The 21,830-nt window shown below is 45.6% G+C and overlaps 1 protein-coding gene across 19 annotated transcripts in view; it reads right to left on the bottom strand.

Annotated features, from left to right (window-relative positions):
* Positions 1–21,830, bottom strand: part of Apbb2 (amyloid beta precursor protein binding family B member 2) — a 364,818-nt gene that overhangs the window by 16,895 nt on the left and 326,093 nt on the right. For 12 of the 19 annotated variants that reach the window (XM_029560692.1, XM_008827233.3, XM_017796659.2 and 9 more), the window contains 3 exons: positions 12,348–12,353; positions 3,550–3,664; positions 741–828 (listed from right to left, as the gene is read on the bottom strand). In XM_029560692.1, the coding sequence (XP_029416552.1) occupies positions 741–828; positions 3,550–3,664; positions 12,348–12,353 (209 nt within the window). The remainder of the gene's footprint in view (positions 1–740; positions 829–3,549; positions 3,665–12,347; positions 12,354–21,830) is intronic. The other 7 variants (XM_029560694.1, XM_029560695.1, XM_008827232.3 and 4 more) reach the window with 1 other exon arrangement.

Genomic DNA, 21,830 nt, shown 5'->3' with positions numbered 1-21,830 from the left:
CTCAGTGCTTCCAGAGACGAGTGAAAACCAACTTTCCACCTGGCACCTGTTGGCCCAGCCACCCACACCAGGATGTCCTGTTTCCAGACATTCTACAAGGATGACATTTCTCAACTCCAGATACAGGGCTTTGTCAGTCAAAATCCTATCCAACTTTCTGTCAAGGTAGAAAAGCGTTTGAAGACAACAATCAGGCATGTTAAGGCTATTACTATCTTTGATATGTGTTAAGAAATAGCTTTTTGTGCCTTCTTTGTTGGGTGTGGCTGGTGCCCAGAGAAAGTTTAATCACAAAAGGTACAATCAAAGACCCCAATTAACAATTCACATATTTTTAAACTAGCCAGTCCTTACCCTAGGGTTATAAACAAAAACCAAATCAAAACAAAATACCAAACATACTGATGTCAATAGCAACACAAAGCAACAAAACCAACTGTCTTTAGTGCTTAGCACTACTGACAAAAGCGACCCTTGGCCCTGCAGGGCTTGGCACAGGCTCAGCTCAGTTTTTGCTTTTGTTTTGTTTTTTTGAGGCAGGGTCTCATCTGAGGCAACTGGGCTAGGCTCATGTTCAAGATCCTCCTGCCTCCACCTCACAAGTCCTAAACTGACAGGGCCTGCATGCCCAGTTCTTGAGTGTGCTGTTTAAGATCTGAAACAACCTGAGAACCTGGAGACCCTGCAGCCCCTCCAAGGTGGACAGAGCTACACTGGAGGAGGAGACTCTGCTGACATACCTTGTAAAGGAACATCGAGATTCACGTTGGTCCTCTCCTGTAAGGAGCTACAGGCCAGGGCTTTGGCATTCTTCCGCTCAGCCATAATCTAGATAGCAAATCGAAGTGTAGCTTGGGTTTGTGGTTATAGATCCCATGTCACCTGAGTCAATTTCACCAGGATTTAAACTGGCATTTATCTTTTTCCTTCTTTCCCTCCCCAGTATCCTGTATAAGAATCCCACCTTTTCCCCTTTGGGGATGATAGATGAACTTTTCCTCAGATTAACAATCCCTTAACTGCTTGGAATTCTTTCATTTACCAGGCTCTCACCTCTGCCCAACAAGTCCCCTCTGGGGACACCTGGACCTTCTGGCCTCCGTGCTCAGGGAGCACATTACATTTCCCTGGTGCTGCCCCACATGAACTTTTAGATACTTTTCAGGGCTCTGGAGGCAGAGTACATGGTTCAAATCCCATCTCTGCCCACCATAACTAGCTGTGACCTTGGACAAGTTAGCTGACCTCTGTGTCTCATTTCCTTGACTGTGTACAGAGATGACAAGAGTATTTATGTCACAGCACAGTTCTGTGGATTAAATGAGTCCAGAGGGCTCAGAAATGTCAGCTGCTGTCATTGCTGGTATTCTTGGAGTCTTTGGGGGTGGGGGGAGAGGAACTCTGTGAGGAACACTGAAAGCCGCTGTGCTCAGGCATAGTACTTTTCACTCCTGCTCCCCACTGGTTACACAGTGCCATGGGTTTATGGACTGAAAGATGCCCAGCCACCAGTGACCCCAGAAGTAACTCACACCTTCAATCCCAGCCCAAGCTTTTCACGACAAGGTCGAAAGTCATTTCACCCCAGAGCTCCACAATGCCTAGCAATCCAGATCTGGGCCTGGGATAGTGGGTAGGAAGGCTGCTGCCAACAGTATGTATCGAGCACTCACTCTGCGCCTGGCGGTTCTGAAGGCCTGATGCTGGGGCACAAGGTTGTGTCATCCCCTGCCCCCCTGCCATTTTGGACATGCTGTCTCTCTAGTGCCTGGCACAGCACCTGACATATGCATGGCATTCAACTGTATTTGTTACATGAATAAACGAGGAAAAGGGAAACCCAGAGGATGTACTACACATGCTACTAAAGACCCAGCCCCACTCTGGCCTGTCAATGAAAGGCTGTGAACACGGGTTGGGAGAAATGTCATCGCCAGACCCACCCCTTCGCCACACACTCCTGTTGCACGGTCAGATCATCAGGCTGGTAGGGAATTACATTTTGAGGCTAGAGACTGCTCTTGCCTCTGCCTCTCCCTTGCGCCCTGCAGCTTGCGCCTGCTTCACGCCTATAGCTCAGTTGTTAGGCTGGGCCATGGCTGTGGCCTGGGCTAGGTTGTGCCAGATTAGGAGAAATTCTGGGAGGGAAGCTGGATCATGACATAAGCATAAACAGAAAGGGGACAGAAAGGCCTGTGTGAAGGAAGCTGGTGACAGTACATTGGTGGCCTGGCCACCTACCACTGGAATATAAATGAGGGGGTGATATGTCTGCTAAGAATGTCAAGCACCCCAATACTACATCCTTGGAGGTCTGGTCTCAGCTGGCTCTTTTGGAATACTGATTTTTTTGGGGGGGGGGCTGGGTAGGGGAGACCCACCAGCAGGTGCCCAGGAGAGAATATTAGGAGTGTGCCATAGCCAGAGTACATGCCAAGCCTTGTGAGATCTGGAGGGCAGCCACAGGGACAATCTGAGGCCCTCCCCATCTCTGTTGCTACAGACTCAGATGTCAGGTAAGTGCTTGGGGATTCTTGGGAGGAAGATTTCAGATCTATAGCAGAAAGAACTCTGTTAGCAGCCAGAGCTGTTTAGAGGAGGACAGCCTCCCCAGAAGTTCATGCAAAGTATCCATAGGGGAAACTGTGCTGTGGACGGGGATGGAGCAAAGCTACAATGGCATGCCAGACTGGCTCATCTTATTCTAAGACTCAGGGACTCTAGTGAAGGAAGCAGGGTCCTTATCAGTGGGGACGATAACTGAGGTCCTGCCTCCCAGTGTCACAGGGGGCTTCCCCAAGCTGCTGTGTGCCACCATGTAGTCAGTGTGTGGACAGGACCTCCAGCCACCCACATATCCAGACACCTCAGACAGTGTCTTCCTACCCTCCTTTTCTTATAGTCTGCTTTCTGCCACATCCACTCTCAGATCAGGTGGTCCTGCCTGGGAATCTGCCCTGGTTTCTTCTCTCTGTTTTAGGGGTGCACATCTCTACACTCTACCAGCCACTATTTGGCCCAACTATAGTACATAGATATGCCCCAGCCTGTGGGAAGGAATATGGCTCTCCTCACCTCACAGAAAGTGCACTTGTAGGAATACCCGGCCCACAGGAAGAGTACAGCTGGGCCCCATCTACCTGAGGTTTCCACAAGCAGCCAGGGATCAAGAATGTCACAGTGTTACTGGGTAGTATGTAGTGAGATCTATGAAGGCTGCACCTGTGTTGTACAAGTACAAATTTTTAATTGTCACGATTCCCAAACAGCTTCTAACAAAGCATGGGTACTGTATTAGGTATTCTAAGCAATCCAGGAGGCTGTGCATAGGTTATATGCGACTACCACACCATCTGATGAGAGACTTGAGTATCTGAGGATGTGGTATCTCTGATGGGACTGTTACCAAGGCCCTTAATGACATGGGCTGACTGAACACACACTCTTCCTGAACTAGATTTGCAGGGCAGCTCTCCTGCCCTTTCACTGCCTTTATCTGCTCAAGCAGTGAGGAGAAGGGGGTGACCCCTGCTCTCGGACCCACCTTACCTTGGAACAGATTTCGTGGAGACTTGTGGCGATGGCTTTTGCTGGTGTATCACATCGAAATACATGACATTTCAAAATTCGTGTATCTCTGTCTCTTGCTACATAAGCAAAATCCCTGTGCAAATAAAATTTATCAGGACTTTAGAAAACAGAACCTTTTACTAACATGTTCTCTAGTTATGAATGTTAACTCAGCAAGCAGCCAGCGTGTCAGTGAATTGTGTATGAAGATTAAAAACAAAAAACAGAATTTCAACAGCTACAGAAAACAGAAACAGTTTTGTAGACATTGGGGATTATCTCTACATGAATAAACCTGGGCTCTTGCACTTTGGGGCTGGGGAACAACCCAGATGAACACTCAATTCTGCAGAGCTCTTCTGTCTAGGGCAGTAACAAATATGAGGATGAGACAATGGACACAGGACTGGGAAGAACATGAACTGCATGAGTGGTAGAACAGCAGACACAGCGGGACAGCAGGAGCGAAACAATGGGCCCTGATGCCTGGCTGTGTGCACAGAGGGTGGGCCAGCCCCACAGCTGCTTGAGAAAGTTGATGGGCAATTGGAGGGAGCACTGGAGCATGAGAAGGGAATACTGCCAAAGGCATGTGACTCTGCTAAACATCTGCACCTGACCCCTCAAGTTAGCACCTCATATTACATACCGTTAGCTCAGATGCCTCCCGAGCAACTGGTCAGTGCTGGATTTCTGCATTTGTTTTACTGATAGGATTCCACTATGACATAACTTGACTTCAAATCCGTCATATTATACAACCAAATTCCTCACTGCTATTTCTGGAGAACAGTGGTTCACCAAAAAGGAAAAGTCCTTATGAAAAATAAATGGCCAGCTTTGCCTACCCTGTCACAACTACAATGCTACATCACATGATGCTAAATCAGGGTACTGCGTGTTGACAATGTCCCACTGTGTAGCCCAGGCTGGACTGGAACTCACAATCTTCCTGCCTTAACTTCCCAAAGGTTGGGATTATAGGCATGAGCCACCCTGCACAGCAAATGAATTTATTTTTAAATTACTTCTGTTTATGTAGTGGGTTTTAATTTTTTTAAAATTTTTAACATTTATTTTTTAAAATTAGGGGTGTGTGTATGTGGTGTGTCTGTGTGTGTGTGTGTGTGTGTGTGTGTGTGTGTGTGTGTACACTGAGTGCAGGAGGCTGTGGAGGTCAGATGCATCAGATCCCCCTGAAGTGGAGTTGTAGGCAGTTGTGAGGTGGGTGCTGGGGATTGAACTAGGGTCCTGTAAAAGAGCAGTATGCATTCTTAACTCCCGAGTCATCTTCTGAGCCCCTATTTAGTGTTTATTTGAGACAAGTTCTCATTACATGGTCCAGGCTGCTATGCGGTCAGGGTGGTCTCAAATTTGCAGTAATTTTCTTGCCTCTACCTCCCTGAGTGCTAGAATCACAGGTGTGAGCTACCATGAAGGCTAAATTAACATCTCATGTAGAAACTGGCACAGGCTGTGACTGAGTGCCTCTTCCTCCCTGAAGCACAAGCCTGCTCCACATATTCCTAGTGCCTGTGGGGAAAGGCAGTCCTTAGCCACAAAAGAATGGATTCCCTGACACTAGGTGGAGTTGGGTCTGAGTGAGGAGCTACAGATTGGGGATGGGGCAAGACTTTGAGGGGTGAACAGTGTTGCTCTTCACTGTTCCTGAAGCCTTTCCATCCTATTCTCAAGCACATGACCTAAAAAAGTTAACAGTTCACTTTTGGAGCCACTCAAGAGAAGCCCAGTTCTTGGCTGCCCTCCCCAAGCTCCCTACATTCTGTAGATGGTTCATATGCAATACATACAAATGTGTCAGACACTGTTCCTTTAAACTTCCAGGCTTGGCCACTGTGTTTCTGAGGCCAAATCTCTCCAAATCTCCCTGGGGTCACCCATAGAAAGTCCAAACACCCTTGGTTGGATTTTAAGAGTTGCAAAAATTTGGTCCAACAACTTTCCAGCATTATTTCCTCTATTTAAGGAGCCAGTGTCCCCCTCCCCACCCCCAGAAGAGGGGTGTGCTTGTTGTATCATCTTCTCTCCCTTGGTGACCCCTGGCCCTCCCTGCACTGTCCAGTGCATGCTCACCTACCCAGTACAGCCCATCCCTGAAGCCTGCCTGGCCCCATAGCTGACAAGGCCTTGCTTGTTTAATGCTCTCAATGTGCAAATTCTACACCACAGTAAATTCTGCTATCCTTTGTTTTGTAGGTATGTATAGGTCTCGGCTTTATCCTCTGTAAGGGCGAGGAAGGAGCACCAGAAGAGCACTGAAGCAGGAGTCACGAACCCAGCTTCAAGTCGCACTCCTGATCGCACTTAGCTCACATCCCTAGCCCCCAAATCCCAAATCCAGAACTTTCTGGGTGCTGACACAAAAGAAGATTCCATTCAATGGAATCTTGTTTCTTGTACAAAATTATTAAAAGATTGTTAGAATTGCCTTCAGCCTTAGCGAACCAGGTGCACATGAAGCAGAAATAAATTTCATGTTTAGTTTTGGATCTCATCTTGAATACATCTTTTCATGTGTATGCAAACATTCCAAACCTGAACTCCTGGTTCTGACTGTCTTGGAGAAGGGATGATAGACCTGTATGACCCAGGCCTGGAGGTTAACCTCATCTTTATGTGTATGGAAAGAAAGAGTTATTCTCAAAGTTGCTTTGCCATTCTCTGATGGAAGCTTGCAAGACCCAGCATCCTTTCCCTGACTGCTGGCAGGCCTGAAGTGTAAGGTTCCCAAGGTTACCAGTGGAGAAGATGGAACACGCCTGGATCAATAACCACTGGATCATTTCGATCAAGCACCGGCTTTGTGCTGTCTGTTCTTTCATATGTAACCCCTTAGGCGTAATTGTAAAAAATCACTATTATTAATCTTCATTTTCTTTCAGCTCAGGGGAAGGTGATAAATGCCTCAGGGCAGCCATCTGGAACCTGTATCTTCCCAAAGGAGAAATTCAGCAGCCTCAGGCTTTTCTGGGAGGGATGCTCACAGGGTGTTTTTTTGTTTTTGTTTTTTTAAGTTTTCTCCCATTTAAAAAATTTGAACAGCCTTATCTTTTCCTGCTTCCTCTCAGGTAGGAGGCTAACCAAGAAGAGGCAGAAATCTGCCAGTCCAGAGTGGCAGGCGAGACCAGTCATTGATCCCTAGGAAGCTCTACCGGCCTCTCCCTCTCCTCTCTCCATAGAGTCAAGAGGTCTGAGCTTCTCCAACTTCATCCCATGGTACACATCCCTAACCCCTGAAAATTGCTCTTAGTCCTCAATACAGAGGTCTGCACAGGTGATGAGGCTTGGCCCTCAGACCCAGAGCTCAGACAAGCACGCAGGGTGAAGTCCGAACACATCTTTACTGACTAGACTCTTTTCGGCACCTGCCTTCTGGAAAAAGGCTGCAGTGGCAGGCACAATGACTTCCCTCACCCCCAAAGGTGTTCCTGTCCTGACTCATGGACTCTGGGAAAAGGACCTTTGTAGATGTGCTAAAATAAGATCTTGAGGTGTGTGTGTTAGTTTGGATCCTGAGTGGCCCACTGAAATCCCAAGGGTGAGAAAGAAGCTCATGCCTTAGAAATCAAAGGACAGGAGCATGGCTACCAGCCAAGGGAACTGGCGAAGGTGGGACATGTGCTCCTCCTGAAGTCTCTAGAAGAAACACAGCCCTGTCGTCTTTAGCTTGTAAGAACCACTGTAGACTTCTGACCTCTCTTATAGTAAGAGAATAAATCCTTTGCTTTAAGCCACTTAAGCTTGTGGTCATTTGTTAGAGCAGCAACAGGAAACCACTACAGCTGCCACATGGCTAAATTACAGTGTGGGATTCAGGATTTATATTTTTTGAAATATTCAATTCACTTTCACAGTATCCTTTGGGGCCACTATCAGGTACCAGGTACCAGTGATGCAAATGCAGATAGACAAGCTTCTAGTCCAAGAAGCCCATTGGCCTAATGCAACACACTGGTCAGAGACATATAAGCTGTGTCTTTAGGGCCTCTCCAGGGTAAGAAAGAAGATGACTCAAAGGAAATTCAAATGACCACAACTGAAGGCACAGAGGTAAGTGAGCCCAGGGGAGCATGGGAGAACTCCTGGTTGTCCTCGGCATTCACTAAGGGTTGTGGAGAGGGGCTGTGGTTATGTTGTGGCTACAAGGATACTGACCGAGGACTAATCAGTCTGCACAGCGTGTTCTCCCCTGCCACGAGTCTGGTCCTTATTCTGAGACAGTTAAGCCTTACAATATCCTGTGTGACCTCACACATGTGATGTGTGCTTCAGAAAGCCTATTCTGGTGAAACAAAGTAGGCCTAGGGAAGAAGGCCACTGGGGGTTACTGCTGTGGCAGGGATATATAGGCTAGGTGAGGATCCATTAGAACAGAGAGGAGACTGATGGGAAAGCAGTGTTCGAAGAGCAGCTGGTAGGACTGGTACATGTGGAAACGAGGAGGGGATTCTGGGAATCACCACTGAGACAACTAAGCATCCCCATTCCGGAGGCAGTGTGGGGGAGAGAAACGGTGTCATGGTAAAGGGGCTGCTGGCCCCTGGATGGATGCGGAGTGGGAGGGGTTTGAGAGGTGCCAGGAGGGGAGCCCACTGAGGTGGACATTTGTTGCTGGAGGTCTGGATGGGAGATACAGATCTGGGAGACAGCTGAAATCAGTGGAGCAGATTAGTGTGGAGAGTGGGAAATGATAACACAAGGCTTGACACTTGAGGAAGGACATTCAAAGGCTCCAATGCAGAAACCTTTAACGAGAAGGTAAGGAATTGGGCAGAGGGTAGGGAGGCTCCAGGGTAAAGCTGAGGGAGGTTCAAGGACTGAGGGACTGAGAACTAAGAAGCAGACCATCTTGTTTGGGTGAGAGGAAGGGTGACAGCGACTTTGGAATCTAAGAATATGGAATCTAAGTTGAGGAATATTGAGTTAAAAGAGAAAATTTGATTCCTTATTTACCTATTTTAAAAAACCATTTCTCACTTTGGAACTCATCAAACACATATCAAAGCAGAGAAGATAGTAAAATAAAGCCCTGTGTCCTACCACTCAACACCCACAATGATCCAAATGTTACTTACCAGCTTTGCACGTTTTACCACACACCAGTGCTATGGTGTCACAGGTCATTATACTTACAAGTAAGAGCTACTCAATATTTTCTAATGCTTTTCCTGTATTCTGAAGGGATAAAACTGCTATACTGTATACACCCATCCATGGCCAGAGGCTCCCTGGTAGATGGGCTAATGACCATCCTGGTGCCAGGCTCAGGAAGAGAGCACTGGGGGCCACGTGACTGTCAGGTGTCATGTTCCACTTGGTCTGTAGCATCTTGGACACTGCATGGGGTATAGGGCTAGCTTGGTCTCCAGCAGCTCAGACACAGTGAGGGGAATGGGGTTGGCTCATTCCCAGTGGATCAGACACCATGGGGTAGCTGGTTAGTTTAGAATAGGGACATTTCAAGAACCTTCCCCTGGGAAGCCCTGGATGGCCATCTGCCAACCTATTTCTCTCCTAAGAGTCCATATGGTATTCCTGGTTTCTGGAGCAATGTCCTGGCTCAGATATAGGCTTCTTTGTTGCTCCCTGGTGGCTGGGTATCTCACATAGCCAGACATCCTCCAGGGACTTAGCATCTCATCTACAAAACCACACCACTGGTCCAAATGGTCACCAGGCTCCAGTCACAACATGGCTTCAATTTTCCCACTCAGTCTTCAGATAGCTTTGTCGAGATAGGTAGAGGGCAGCTGTTTTGCCCATAGTCCCACTCCATATCTTTTGTGTTATCACAGGACTCATGGAGTTCTGTTCTATAAACTGGGAGGTGGGAAGTTTGCAGCTGTAACCTCTTGTGCCTCCTTCTTAAACTCCAACAGACACCAGTAACAGGAACCAATTCCCTTTAGCAGTTTGATTACTGGGCCTGTGTGTTTCCAATTCTTTTTGTTCTTGTCCTTTCTGTCATGCTCCCCAGTAATTATTCCCCCAGAGGACCAGCCTCAGGTTCTGCTGGAGAGAAAAATATCAGCACTAAGACATCTCTGACAGCCTCAAATTTTTTAATGGCAAAGCAAAGAACCAAAGACTGCTTTCATTATTCTCTGTTGTACGGCATTGTAATCACCCTGCCGGGGCTTGCCCATCTTTACGGAATGAACGAATAAACAATTCTTTATTCAAATGGCTTCTATTAAAAGACAGCCAAGACAGAACAGTTTGTGCTCTTTTTCAATCTCTCCCGCAGCTCTCTTAGAATACATGGAATTTGCTGATGTATTTCTCTCTCCTCCAAAGGAATGGAAGAGGTGTTTGCAGACCTTTTAGCAGTTATATACATTAACTGCTCAAAATCCCCGCCCCAGCAACCCTGACAGGTGGTACCTAGAGTAACTCGAGGACAGAAAATCCCATTTCCTTACTGAACTATCGTGTCTTGTTGCTGGAAGGCTCCCAATGTACACACACACACACACACACACACACACACACACACACACACACTCCTTAATGAGAAAATGGAATTCACTTCCTTGTAATTTTTGCTGGTTGGAACTAGTTTTGCTTTCTGGGAGACCCTAAACAAGCTGACCATGTTGGCTATGCTGAAGGCTCACACAGTGACCCTCCCTCCTCTTTCCTATTTGACTCATTTTCCACCCACTGTCTCACCAAATCGCCTTTGCTGGCCTTTCTTAGGAAGGCTCCACAACTGGATGACACCTTTCATGTAATTCATATTTGCTCAGGCCAAATACATGTTTTTACACAGGGAATTTGTGAAGGCTGGTCCATGACATTTGCTAACTGGTAGTTACCATTATAAATGAGGGAAAAGTAAAGAAAAATCCCAATTGAAATGCACTCTACTATCCATGAAGGATGTTTCAATTAATGCCTGCATTGACTGAATGATATGACAACTACCTAGAATGTCTATTACCCTTTCCTCCCAGCCTGCCTTTCTGTGGAGGCTACAAGCCAGCAGAGTGGTTCTTAGCAGAGAGGGCGGGGTGCACCTGCACATCAAGATAGGATGGCTATGAAGGAACTTGATCCAAATAAAGTTTTCTCTCCCCTCTGTCTCCCTCTCACAGGGCTCATCCAACCTGAAATTTGGAAGGTGGCCCACACCACAGCACAGTGTACTGACAAGGCTCCCGGGATACATCCGAGGGTGATGACCAATACCTACAAGGCCTGGGAGGAAAATAAGTCCTGTTTCCAAGGCTGTCTGCTCTGATTTTCAGATTATACTCTGAAAATTTTGTTTTCGGGGGAGAACAGGGAAGAGGGACAAAGGACATGTGGACTTCCACCTCCTAGATGCCAATTTAGAACGTCTGCCTGCCTGGCTGTCTTCAGTGGTGTTTTTCTTTTACATTTTACCCAATAGGCACCACATATAAACATCACTAATTTCATGAAGCCCAGGGTCCACCTTGGTAAAAACTTTCCTTTGCTTCTTCTAAGAAGATACTAAGTTCTTGATCTCTGAAAGAGGCATCCCAGCAGCTTGTCACTTGGGTAAATACACATTTTCCACAGGGAATTCTTCACTGGGCACCTTTTTGAGATTGGATTCTGTAAACTGGATGCTTGGAATTCTACCATCTGCAACAAGCAAGATAGCTTGAGCAGAATGTGTCATGTTCTCTGATTCACAGTCTTGCTGTTAATATCAGAGCAGCTCTCTTCTGGTTAAGGAGACCTAGATACACAGGGAGGGCTGGAACTGTAGCCTATGCTCAGGCCTGAGACTCCAGAACACCTACCACCACAACATACACACAGGAGAATTTCTCCTAGTCACATTTTCTGGTAGTCCAATCTTAGAAGTATGATGCACTCAGTCTACACACTTTCCCCTTCCCAACCACTAAGCTCATGGCAAGGCAGAAAAATGCCCACCAGCTGGGACGGCCACATGCCACAGTCGGACAGAGGCAGCCACATGCAGCAAAAGGACTGGTCTTCACTTTCCAGCTCCCGGCCAGGCAGGAAGTTCAGGGGAGACAGACTCCCAAGCAAAGAGGAGCTCATCTTCCAGTCTCTTAACTATACCCAGCAGTGACCACCATCATTCCTCCACTGAGAAACTTCTCAAATGCCTTTCTTCCATCAAAATGGATTTTGCATGAAGTAACGGTGCTGGTGAAGAGTGGAGCTTTAAGCTTCCACAGTCACTTGGGGGACTGACATTCAGGTTGTTTGAAAACCACCTCTGAGGTCTAAGCATCTTTAATTTCAAGGTTACATTCCTTCTACTATTACATCTTTCATGTGGTGGGAAAGGAGAATAATTCCATACATTCTGGCTAAAAACTAAATATTGACTCCGTCATTCTGGCCAGTAGCAGGCCTTACCAAGGACACCCCAGCGAATACACAACAAAGCACTAACAGTCACTCTTCAAGAAGCATGTTCAATGTGACATGGAACTCAGACATGTCTATCACATTTACTCCCCTCCATGCTGAGTCATTTGTTCAGCCATTAGTGGAATGACCAGGTGGCTAGTCACACAGCCCCGTCACCTTTCCCAAACAGGACCCAAACAGTGAAGGGTTAGAGGCCCAGATGCAACTCCAGGCTCTGTTGCAAATGATGGTAAGAAAAGGTTAAACAAAACAAAGTTCTGCCTCTCAAAGGCAAAGAAAGCTGTGAAGATGGTGATGGACATGGAGGAAGCCAGTGAGCTTTGCCAGCACATGAGACAGACACCAGGGAAGGGGAGAAGTGAAATCCACATTACCTCTCTCTGAATCCAGGAAGGCATGAGGGACAGAGCAGAAACAGTAGGTTAGCATTCACTCTGCAGCCATATACAACAGCAACTCTGAGCGCCGGCATCCCATCGTATTTCCCAACTTTGCAGCCATTAATAGCCCTTCTGTGCTTATTTTAAATGAACCCTATCACCCAGAAGAGTGTATTTTGAGCCACGTAACAGTGAAGCCAAGAACTGACAGCTGAATTTACAGAGGCAACATATCAGCCGGGGGAGGTAACCATGCTTAAAATATCTCAGTCAAATACAGGAAACTGTGCAGGAAACACTGGCAGAGGATTTATCTTCTTTCTCCAGTCCCACCTGCTCCCAATTAAAAACAAAACAAAACATACAGAAACAATGACATGGATGCAGTCTTACCTGCTTTCCAACACCCCAGACATTTTATTAGGAGAGCCACAGCTCTGAAACTCAGGGGCTTTCGTGAAAGGCCCTCTTAGAGGGCAACAGGGAGGGACACAGAGCAGAAGGTGGAGGGCAGAGGTGAGAACAGAGCCATGAGATGAAAATTCCAAGGGTGAGGGTACAGAGAAGTGCCAGGAGAGAGGAGGGGGCTGCAGAGGGGAGCTGAGAGCAGATGGGAGGGTTTAGTAGTGAGTTTGAGTTCCATTCCCAGAGCTTCCCTGAGTTGCCAGGGCACTTAATCCTCCATCTATTCTATTCTGTCATAGGCAATGTAAAGTGCCCAATGGCAGAGTCTGTTGAGTGACACATATGTGTTATATACAGCAATGGACTGAAGAGACAGAGTACCAGAGGACTAAAGATAGCTAAGCCAGTAGGAAGAGTAAAGGATGCAGGATCACAAGGGCCTGCTCTCTTCTGGGCCCTAGTCTGGCAGCTGGGGTCACCAAGGCCAGCAGAACAACCAACTACACGCTACATAATGAGTCAGAAGGACAGCGATGTTACACCCTGCCTCAGAATGATGCCTGTATATATTACCACACGGGAGAGAGAATGCATACCCACAAACCCAAGCTGAAGTTACATAGTCTCATGTGAAAAGCCACAAAAAGGTTTGAGTGTGCATTTTAATAAATGCACTGTGAACAATACAACATCCAAACTGTCACTGTGGAAGAATTATGGACAGTTTTATTAAACACATTTGTTTACAAATTATAAATAGGCACAAATGAATTTTGTAATACAATGTACATATATCTACCTTGTTATTCAGGGAGAACCACTGTGATCAGTATGATCCAAGTATCAGCATAGGTGACACCATTAGTATTCATGACTACAATAACACACCCAATAACTACGCTTCATCGAGCCCCTGCCAGTATTATGGTCCTCACTGACATATGGAAACCAGTTCAAAGAGGTCAAGGAACTTGGTCAGGTCACATAGCAAATCCATAGTGAAGACAGGTTTACTGCCACAACCCTCTAATGGTCTGTTTCCCAAATGATAAACCCACAAGGGGCTGAACAAGTTGGTTCAAGGCAGGGTCAAAGGGTCTAGCAAGGAATCTGGGTTCTTGGAGGAACAGGGAGCTCAAAGTTCCCAGGAGAGGCTCTTTAGGCTGAGGGGGTGGACAGAGCCCAGATCTTCCAGCATGGATCTCACCCTCTCAATCCCTGATTTACCAGACCTCTCCCATCTGCCAGGCACAATACATTAGATGACTCGGATTACTCATCAGTGAAAAGGGAACGAGGACACTAGCTCAGAGCATTCATGGGAAATGAAACTAAGTGAGATGGAGTGTCAGACGCATAAAAAAGATGCAGCGACCTGCATCATGGGAACTGTTAGCACAAAGTCATATCTTACCAGTCTGGGCTGAGTGGCATTTGACCTTGAGAGTTTGTTTGGTGGTACTAGAAGGGAAATGCAGCTATTTATATATCCTTGACCAAAGAATGGTCCTCCTCTATTGGAGAGGGCTATCTTCTTCTATTGAGCATGCAGCTTTGGGAGAAAGGAAGGGGAAATTGCCTCGCCACCCAGATCAAGTGTATGAACCCTGATGATCAATGAGGTGACAGAGCTCTTAGCCAGATTGCCCTCATATCTATGGGGAGCATCTGAGATGGACTGTCTCATGGAAAGGCAGTCACCTAGAAGAGTGGCTATAGCTGTTTCTCAGACTTGATGGATACCATGTTCCATGGGATGACATAGCTATCTCCAGCTAAGGTTCCTCTGTACTCTCTCAGCTCCACCTAGCAAAGTCAACCTTTGGAAGTAAAATTCAGATTACCTGCAAAGGATGCTGTGGTGTTTCTTAGACTCAATCTTGACTGATGGCAAAAGCTTTCAATTTCTTACTCTTCATAAATGCCTATGTCTAGTATATGACAAAAACTGCCCATCAGCCCTAAATCTAAAGACTGAAAAATATGAGGTTTCTTTTGTTATTTTTTAGTTTTGTTTGTGTGTGTGTGTGTGTGTGTGTGTGTGTGTGTGTGTGTGTGTAGGGGAGGGAGAGGGAGGAAAGAGGAAAGGAGGGAGGGAGGGCGGGCGCAAACTTGGGAGTCAGTCCTCTCTTTCCATTATGTGGGTCCCACAGATCATCAGGCTTAGCAGCAAGTATCTTTATCCACTGAGCCATCTCACTGGCTTGATCTGTTTTTCCGTGTGTGTGTTGTGTAATTACCACTGCAGCCTTGGATTTTTAAAACTCTGACTTATGGAAAGGACTCAATGGAAGAAACGACACTGATATGTAGCCACTGTTTCCCCTGAAGGAAGATATGGGAAAATTATACTACAAACTTTGACTAGAGTTAACTCTTTGGGGGATTAAGAGACATGCTTGGTTTAAATGTTGAAGTAAAAACCAGTTATAAATTGATATTTCAGGGGAGTTTTGAAATGTTATTCAAAACTCCAGAAGAGTCCCAGACAGTGGCAGTTGCTCCACTGATCCAGCACCTTATAAATTTAGAAAAGACCCAGACAGTGTCAGTTGCTCCCCTGATCCAGCACCTTATAAATTAAATAAGTAAACACACACACACACACACACACACACACACACACACACACACACACAAAACAAAACAAAACAAAACAAAACAAAACAAAACAAAACAAAAAACCCAACCCATCAGCCCACTGGGCTTCGGCACAAGACAAGCCATTCTGAGAGAGAAGAAGGCTAAATTTAGTCAGGCACAGGCCTACTCCCTTCCCACTGTACAAGATGCCAGTGGGAAGAATCAAGCCCCAAGACTGATTCTGCTGGAGCCGCACACTCAGAACTGCCTGATCAGCATGCTCTCAGCAGAGGCTCTTTGGGAAAACAAATGCAGGAATAATTGGCAATGATTTTCTTAACATAAACCTAAAACAAGAGAACTACTTGGCATGTATAACTGGGCATCCAAATGAATAGAAAATTCCTGAAAAACAGCAACAGAAAAGGCACCAGAGCGACACAGTCTAACCTGACTCTGAAAGAGTACATCAGCTGTGCCCTGCAGGGCCACTTTTGAAAAGGGACATCATAATCTGTGCCCCGGCAAGGCCACTTCCTTCTTAGGTAAAACACAACCGTCTCTTTCTCACATCCCAAGCACACAAAGCAAGGCCTCTACAGTGTCCTGCTTGTCCACTCCTGCGAAATCCTGCACATGCTCTTTTTGATGCTTGTCTTTCACCACTGTGGGTCTTTGGGATCTTTGGGCCCAGAGTCACCATCACCCATGCGACAGGACAGTGAAGTCTAAACTATAATGAAAATTCTTACACCAGCTCTTGTACCCAACATCCTCTCCTTTGTAACTGATTTTTATTAGTCGTCTACCCTTGGCTGGGACCCTTAGCTTCTTTGTTCTTTAGTTTCATCTATAAAATGGGCAAGTCAGTAGGACACATTACCCTAAGGGAGCTAGGAAAGTTTTATCTGAGTTGATCCACAGAGAACAGAAATGAAGGTTGATGGAGTGAACTGGATGTACAGATTAGGTGTGTGATTGCGTGTGGGGGTCAAAAGGGCAGGTTTGCCAGGAGGAACTCTGACTTGTTTTGAATCATGGCTTCTTTTGTGATCTGAAGCAATACTTCAGGAAAAGTGCTTGGATTCAAAATTTTATGCTCAATTTTAGAGCAGGATGGAGCTGGAATGTCTCAGGAACCCCTGAAATTCATTCCCAGACCCCCATTGAATCTGCACCTGCATGAAGGACCTCAGAATGGAAAGGAAGACCAACTTGATGCAAATTTCCCATCTGGTTTCTGAAGAGATTCATATGCTTTAGCTCAGGGAAAGGACTGGGGACAACAGAAGCACCTGCTATGGACCAGGTATGCTGCCGTTTCAAAGCAAGCTCCTTCCTGCCTGCTCCTGCCACCAGCACCAGGGCCAGTGGTGGCCATTAAACTGGGGCTAGAGAGGCAAAGTTTCAACACAAAAGTGTGGCTGAGGATTTACAGTTGTGTAGGCATACTGAAATTCAAGGCACACTCTTCTAAACAAGGACTTTCTCATGCCACTGGAAAGACACAATTATTGCCCTGAAGCTCACTGATGAGGGGTAAAGATATTTAAAAGCAACAACAACAAAAAAAAGAATTTTTTTTTTCAAAGTTCATCTTTGAAAAGAAATGATGAGCTTTCATTTGTGTAGTGTTACAGCTGAAAAGCCAAACTCAAAAACCTGCTTCTCAGACTACTTGAGAGGAAAAACTTACATTTACTTTTTTTTTTTTTTTTTTTTTTTTTTTTTTTTAAGTCTTTTTGGGACAGGGTCTCCTTGTAGGGGAGGGTCTGCTTCCAGCTGTCCTGGAACCCCCTATGTAGACCAGGCTGGCCTCGAACCCCAAAAGATCCCCCTGCCTCTGCCTCCCAAGTGCTGGGATTAAAGGCATGCGCCACCACACCCAGCTACATTTGCTTTTTAAGTGAGGGGTAACTCACGCCAGGCCATGGTCTTCAGGGAAAACTTTTAGAGATCATCAAAGAATAAACTTACATAAATTATCAGAGAATTGTGAAGCCATGAGTTGGCTTCATTCCTGAAAGCAGAGATAGAAAAATAAAAGCACTCACCACACAGAAGGCCCTGGTCTGACAAGGGACAGAGATGCCTGAATGCCTGATTCTGACAGAGTAGGGAAAAGGACAGCTCTCCAAACTATTGAAGTACCTGGGAGGCGCTGGCAAGGCACAGACAAGACTCCCAGTAAAATCAAGGTGACACACTGGGGAAGTGACTCAGTGATACTGTGCTTGCACACCATGCAGTGTAGACAACAACAAAAACAAGAAAATGGGCTAGAGAGATGGCTCAGTGTTTAAGAACAATGGTTGCTCTTGCAGAGACTTGGTTCTTGAGAGACTTGGTTTTCAGCACCCACATGTTAGCTAACAACCATGTGTAGCTTCAGTTCCAGGGGATCCAATGCCCTCTTCTGGCTTCCACAGGCATTGCATGCACGCAGTGCACTTACATTCATGTAGGCAAAACACACGTACACATAAAATAAACATAGTAAATAAAATATTTTAAAAACCAAGTAAGCAAAAACCATAAAGCAAAATCATGCTTATCCTGTGGGTGGATTCCCTTCAACTCTGTGAACCTGGCCATGAGGAGATGTCTCTTTTGGGTAAACCATACTGTAAGTCTGGGTTTTCAATGCAACTTGGGGCTATTGTTATAGAGCCTCTTCCCCACGTTTTTATGGTCAGGAGAAGAACTAGGGTAACTAACACTTTGAATTTTGTTCATGTCCACTTGGGATAGTCTGTGAACTCAATAGTATCTAAAGAAAAATAGACAACCACACTAGAAAGACTAGTTACTATTAAAATAACAATGGCTTCTGAATGCTTCTACCCAGTCATGCTCAGTTTCTGGGACACATTTTATAAAAGGAATCCGAGGTTCGGGAATTTAAGCTAACTTGCTTAGCCCACCCTCCCCAAGCAGGCCTGGAGCTCTTACAGTCTGGCTTCTCTTGGCTGAGCTTTTCCTTTCTGCTGTGTGGTCCTGGGGGTACCTGGCACCTCAGCCTTGCTCTAAGCAGTTGACTTTACTCAGGACTCCTGCTGGAGAAGTGGCCCTGGCCCTAGCCCTAGTTCTTGTTTCTCCCTCTGTCCTGCTTAGGCATTGGTTCCACCACTGCTGGTGCTGAAAACAGTAATTAACTGCTGTGTTTGGTTTAAAATCTTTCCCTCTTCTCTTATTACTCGCTAGTCTGTATCACCTCCAAGCCCCCTGCCTTCCCCACTCTGCCACACTGAGCTCTCAAACACCGAAGTCTGTTCTTGCTTTGGAGCTTTTTTTTATCAGCTTATTGCTCCACATCCTCCTGTGAGGGTTTCTCTTGATCACTGCTAACTCTAATAGACCCAGTGGAGCCCCAGTCACAGCTAACTCCCACCATCTCAGAAGCTCTGATCACTTGCTCATCATGTCTCCCCTCTCCCCTCACCAACAGATCTGTGTGATAGGGGCCTTTGTGCCTTGATTACTAACCATGGGCTAGCACAGAATAGGCAATTAACAAGAATTTGGAAATGAATGAGCGACATGAACAGAGGGCTCCCTCCTTTAGACCTGAGCACACTGGTAAGAACTAAGGGTCCAACGCCTATGGAGCTGGCTGCATTTCTTTTTCTCTTACTGTTTATCACAGGCAGCACTTTAAAAATGACTTCAGTTCATATTCCATTTTCATGTCATCTGAAGCAACGTTAATAAGACATATATTTCACTGCAATGGGAGGGAGGCGAGTTCGTAGATCATTAATCCTGTGTGACTGTATTTGAAAGCAAAGCAAATCTGCATTCTGATCATCTTCAGCAGAAATGACAGTGATGTTTCCAGGGTCCCTAACCAGATTCCTTTTTTGGGACATTTGTCTAAATGAAAAACAGTTCTTCTGCTCCTGGAGATCAATATATAAATCTCTCTCATATATTGATTTTTATCAAGATTTACTGGATATTCAGATAATTTTTCTTTATCTTTGTACTCTGAGAAATAAACCTTAGCTTATTACTTGGAGGAAAAAAAAATCCAAGAGAGCACAACCCACAAGTGCTGAGGGAGAGTGCGGACTGAAGGCTGCCAGAGATGCCCAGCATCCTAGAAGAGTTACTGCCTGACACTGCAAAGGTGGGCAAGGCCTTTCTATTCTGTAAGTTGATTGATTAATTTACTTTTTAAGTGAATCTTTCGAATTTTTGATTTTGACTTTTTTTTTTTTTTGGTCTTTTTTTTCCGGTCTCCCTGTAGCCTCAGCTGATCTGAATCTTGCTATGTAGAGCAGGCTTGCCTTGAACTCACAGAGATTCACCTGCCTCTGCCTCCTGAGTGCAGGGATTAAAGGTGTGCGGCCACCACACCCGGCTATTTTTGCTTATTTTTTGAGACAGGTTCTCACTAGGCAGTGAGTCCCAGCTGGCCTGAAATTCACTGTGTAGACCAGGCTGGTCTTGAACTCAGAGATCCACCTGCCTCAGACTCCTAAGTACTAGAATTAAAGGAATGTAGTACCATGCATGGCCCTGGCCTTGAACTTTTGATCCTCCTGCTTCAGCCTCCAGAGTAGCTGAGATTACAGACCTTTGCCACCAAGCCTATCTGCCCCCCAACAAAAAAAGTCTTAAGACAAAATTTGCAATGCCATCATTAAAGCACCCCCATTTTAATGCCTGAGTCTGCCTTTCTGTTGTTGTATTTGTTGATATTTGCTCATACAAATAGACACACCCTGTTAAAGAAGAGTGTGGGATTAAATGGCCAGATATACAGAAATTCTCTATGGCAGCTAGTTTTCAGTAAACTACAAAGTTGGCTAAAGGTGACTGAGCCTTCTGACCTCCAAAGGACAAAACATCCATTTCAGCTGTCACCGTGGGTCTTTTCAGATCAGGAGTTGGCAAAGCCTGCCATATGGGCCGCTGCTTCATGAACAAAGAGCATCTGTGGAACACAGTCACACCCATCCACTTAGGTGTACCCAGGGCTGTATGTGCCGCCAACAGAGACCACAAGACTTGCACAGCCTAATACTGACTGCTTGGTCTTTACAGCACAAGTCTGTGACCCCAGCTGGAGATGGTGATCTGCTTCTGTGGCATAGCGCACTGACTAGACAAACACAGGTTACATAGTTTGTAGAGCACTCTGTGTAAAACAGAAATGCAAAGATTCCTGCTAAAAATTTTATTTAAAATTTCAGGATGGTATCTGATCCCTCTTATCACTAAAGGAAAAAGAAAAATTAGGATGGTCTGAATAAAGTGTAAACCCAGTGGGACTGAGAAAAGTAGTAGGATAATTCTTATTATACATAGGTGACAAATTCCAGCACAGGCTAGAAATGACTCCATCAATGCATTAGTACCTTTTGTGTTGTTGCAACAAAAGCACCAGAGGCCTTCCTTACACAAAAAAGAGGTTTCTTTAGCTCGCAGTCTGAAGGTCTAGGAGTATGGCACTGGAATCTGCTCAGGTCTGGTAAGGGTCTTTTGCTACACAGAATATGTGGATGGCATCATGGTTACAAAGGTAGGATCACCTGGCAAAACAGGAAACCATGGAGATTTGGGAGAGGTGCCAGGCTCACTTCTAAACTCCAGCTCTCCTGGGATTCCCAGCACTTAGAGGATGCTGTCCCAGGAGCTGATTTCCTCACCCTAGAACCCAGCTATTAAAGGCTCATCACCCCAACATCAGTAAATCAAGGCCTAAGCTTCTAGCACATGAACCTTTGGGAAAATCCTCAAACTATCAGCAAGTAAGATGTAGGAAAAGATGCTTCTCCAATTTGTAAATCCTTTAGATTCCCCAAAAAATCAAGCTGTGGATATAGCTCAGTGGTAGACACAAGGCCCTAGTTCAATCCTAGTCTCTCTCTCTCTCTCTCTCTCTCTCTCTCTCTCTCTCTCACACACACACACACACACACACACACACAAATAAGAAAAACCATTTATGGAACTCTTACATGGACGGCCACTATGTGAGACAGTATCCATGTGGACCCTCAACCCAGTCATTTTATTTTAAAAATGTCACTAGCAGGCTGTGACACTTAGAATCTTTTGAGGGACCTTCAAAGGGATAAGAAAAGAACACACCCAACCCTGGAAAACAGCATTTTCAGGTAGCCTGGCAAATAGATGCCTGCTCTGACTTGACAGAATCAGGCCAGCTCGGCCCCAACTGACAGCCATGCACTCAGCAGCTGCTTTCCCTCTATCATAATTACTTCAACTGTCATAATTTACTCATCCCCAACAAGATGACAAGTGGTAGGGTAACCAGTTTGGGCTTCTAGATCAGAAAGGCTGGCAGCCCCAGTCACGCTTGTACTTTCTGTCTGTTCAGAATACTGAGTGCAGGCAGAATATTTTGTATTAATTTATTTTTTGCAAAACTGGAAATTATTTTCAAAACCTAAGTTTTCTGTCACAGATGCCATTAACTTTTTAAAAAATATTTTATTATTTTTATTTTATGTATATGAG

The sequence above is a fragment of the Nannospalax galili genome, unplaced genomic scaffold, assembly GCF_000622305.1.
Source record: "Nannospalax galili isolate Female #2095 unplaced genomic scaffold, S.galili_v1.0 scaffold772, whole genome shotgun sequence".
In the NCBI taxonomy this organism is placed as follows: Eukaryota; Metazoa; Chordata; class Mammalia; order Rodentia; family Spalacidae; genus Nannospalax; species Nannospalax galili.
This window is presented reverse-complemented; position numbering and strand designations above follow the sequence as displayed.